At 38.5% G+C, this 2,816-nt stretch overlaps 1 protein-coding gene across 1 annotated transcript in view; it reads right to left on the bottom strand.

Annotated features, from left to right (window-relative positions):
• The window catches only part of GALNT1 (polypeptide N-acetylgalactosaminyltransferase 1), a 109,253-nt gene that overhangs the window by 32,246 nt on the left and 74,191 nt on the right, over positions 1-2,816 (bottom strand). Inside the window, 1 exon segment of the mRNA XM_018563586.1 lies at positions 887-1,107. Within this exon segment, the coding sequence (XP_018419088.1) occupies positions 887-1,107 (221 nt within the window).

Genomic DNA, 2,816 nt, shown 5'->3' with positions numbered 1-2,816 from the left:
TTGGGTATTATTTTATATGGGGGGAGGCAGAGAACAGGGGGGAGAGAGTTTATTATTTTATATGTGGGGGGCAGAGAACGGTGGGGTATTATTTTATATGTGGGGGGCAGAGAACAGGGTATTTATTTTATATGTGGGGATGTGGAGGGCCGCAATGTTTACAATGCTTTATCTTAATATTGTTGTTGTTAATATTTATTTTTGTAACTTTATTCTGCCTTTAACATTTAAAAGTGTAATTTCATAACATAAATTAAGAGGGTGGGTTTAGGGGCGCAGTTAAGGCCAAGGCAGGGTTGGGGTTAGGTGGGGCAACTGGTGGCGAGTAACTCTTAAGGCCTGGCTAGTAGCTCAGTACTTGAAATTTTGAGCCCTGCTCTAGGTGACCTTGTTCTTATCTTGCTAACACTGAGCTTTCTTTAAGTGCTTTAGGAACCAGTAAATCAACTTTGTCTTAAAGAAAAATACCTTATTCTACTATGCCATCCTGGTTTCAAGAATTGCCTACTCTTGTAGTCTGTGGCATTATTAATACAGAACACCATGTGGGGGAATTGATCAAAACCGGAACAGAATCTGGAGCCGATGGCCAGAGTAACCAATCAGCTTCTCTCTACAATTTAGCTTTGAAAAATAAAGATAGAAGCATGACTGGTTGCCATAGAAAAAATACATTTTTAGCAGTTTTCCATTTTGTACATTTATTCGAACTACTGTGTCTAAAAAACAACAACAATATTCTTATAAAATTGCTATCTTTAGATCTGCATTCAGGCAGTATAGTACTTAAATGTGTGTACCATTTGCTCTCTATGAACTTTAAAAGTTCTGTGATGTTGTGAAAGATAAAAAGGAAGCCATACATCAATATCAATGTTAATAACACATAACATGTTTACCTGTCATGTTTAATCCGTGATAGCAAAGGTTCCAGCCAGCCTACTGTACACTCACAATGTGCATCTAGAAAAGTGATGACTTGTCCTTTGGAAGCAGCAGCACCTTTAAGTCTGGCTCTAATCAGGCCTGAACGTTGCTCCATGCGAATTACATACACAGGTACTTTCAGCTTTCTGACATATATTTCTAGTGGTCTTTTCAAAAAATCTGGAACAAGGAAAATGATTTGTGTTCACAGTAAACACAGCACAATATACAATGTTTAAAGCAAGTATAGTTAAAAAAAAATTACAGAACAATGCAGCAATAAAAATGTACAACATTTTTAAAGTTATTAAACAGGCATTACGTTGCACCAAAGTAACATTAAATAAACATATATAGTATACATGTGAAAATAAACAATTAAAAAAAAATAATAAAACTAATAGGAATGCATTTTATTAACATGTGAACAAAAAATATCTTCTCGAATGTGACAGGTCTCAGGTTTTGCAATTACCCAAGTGGTGACCATGCTTTTACCAAATGTCAATAAATCAGAATGCAGAATGGTATGCTGGATGATGATTTTGCCACGTATGGAAAAAAAAGCTAGTCTGGAGAAATGGTTTTGTGTTAATAAGAAAATAAAGGATGACCATTGCATTATACAGTGGATATAAAAGTCTACACACCCTTGTAAAAATGCCAGTTTTTTGGCAGAACAAGATAAAATCACAAGATTTCAGGTTGTTGTTAATTAAATTGCACAGATTATTAAAAGGTGTCAAACATTCTGAAGTGATTTATCTTGGTCTGCTTTTTTTACATTCCAAAAAACCTGGCAATTTTACAGGGGGTGGTAGAATTGTATATCCACTTGATATGACACATCAAGGAACTTGGAAAATTACAGGACATACAAAGACAATCCTCAGATGGTCACAGGATTTTCTAATCTGCAATATTTTGTGCTGTATTGACTTGTTGTTACATTTATATAGGCCATCTAATTGAAGAATGCTTAATAGACGTTGGAACTGTGAAATTAGGGGAAAAAAAGTGTTTTGTTTAGTCCAATATTGTTGGATTACTATTCAATCTGCTATTTGATTAACAATAGACAGTATGCCTTTTTTGTGCTCCGATACCGGAACTTCGTCAGAGGAAGATTTTCTCTGATTTCAGTTTGTTAATTGAATTGCACAGGTTATTAAAAGGTGGAAAACATGCTAAAGTGATTCATCTTGGTCTGCTTTTCGGTCAGTTTTTTACATTCCAAAAAACCTGGCATTTTTGCAGGGGTGTGTAGACTTGTATATCCAGTGTATGACACATGAAGGAACTTGGAAAATCTTCAGAGGAAGATTTCCTCTCACCGGCTGTGTGTGGGGAAACATGTAGCCGGCTTCCCGGGCAATCAGGAATACAGGCTGCGAGCAATGACCTGCCTCCCGGTTTCCTGTTTGGCTGGAAAGCTGGCTTCCCAGCCAATCAGCATGGAGCCAGTTTCCCAGGCCAATCAGGGAGGTGGGTCACCACTCACCGCCTCGCTTCCTGACTGGAAGATTTTCCAAGTTCCTTCATGTGTCATACACTGCATATACAAGTCTACACACCTCTGCAAAAATGCCAGTTTTTTTGGAATGTAAAAAACAGACCGAAAAGCAGACCAAGAGATATCTATATCTATATCCATATCCATATCCACATACACATACACATACACATACACACACACATACATAGGGCTCGAAAAATCCACTCGTCTGCGACGAGCAGACTGTGGAGCCCAACGAGCAGCTTCCCGGCCGGCTGTTGTAATTACACGGCCGGCCGGGATCTTTACAGTCAAGCGATCGAGCGTCTCGAGAGACGCTCGATCGCTTGTATCAGAAGCTGTCACTGCCGTTGCCGGTCCCGAGATCCGCTGT

The sequence above is a fragment of the Nanorana parkeri genome, unplaced genomic scaffold (assembly GCF_000935625.1).
Source record: "Nanorana parkeri isolate BGI_ZX_2015 unplaced genomic scaffold, ASM93562v1 scaffold678, whole genome shotgun sequence".
Classification (NCBI taxonomy): domain Eukaryota; kingdom Metazoa; phylum Chordata; class Amphibia; order Anura; family Dicroglossidae; genus Nanorana; species Nanorana parkeri.
The sequence above is the reverse complement of the archived record's forward strand: the minus strand, read 5'-3'. Positions and strand labels throughout refer to the sequence as shown.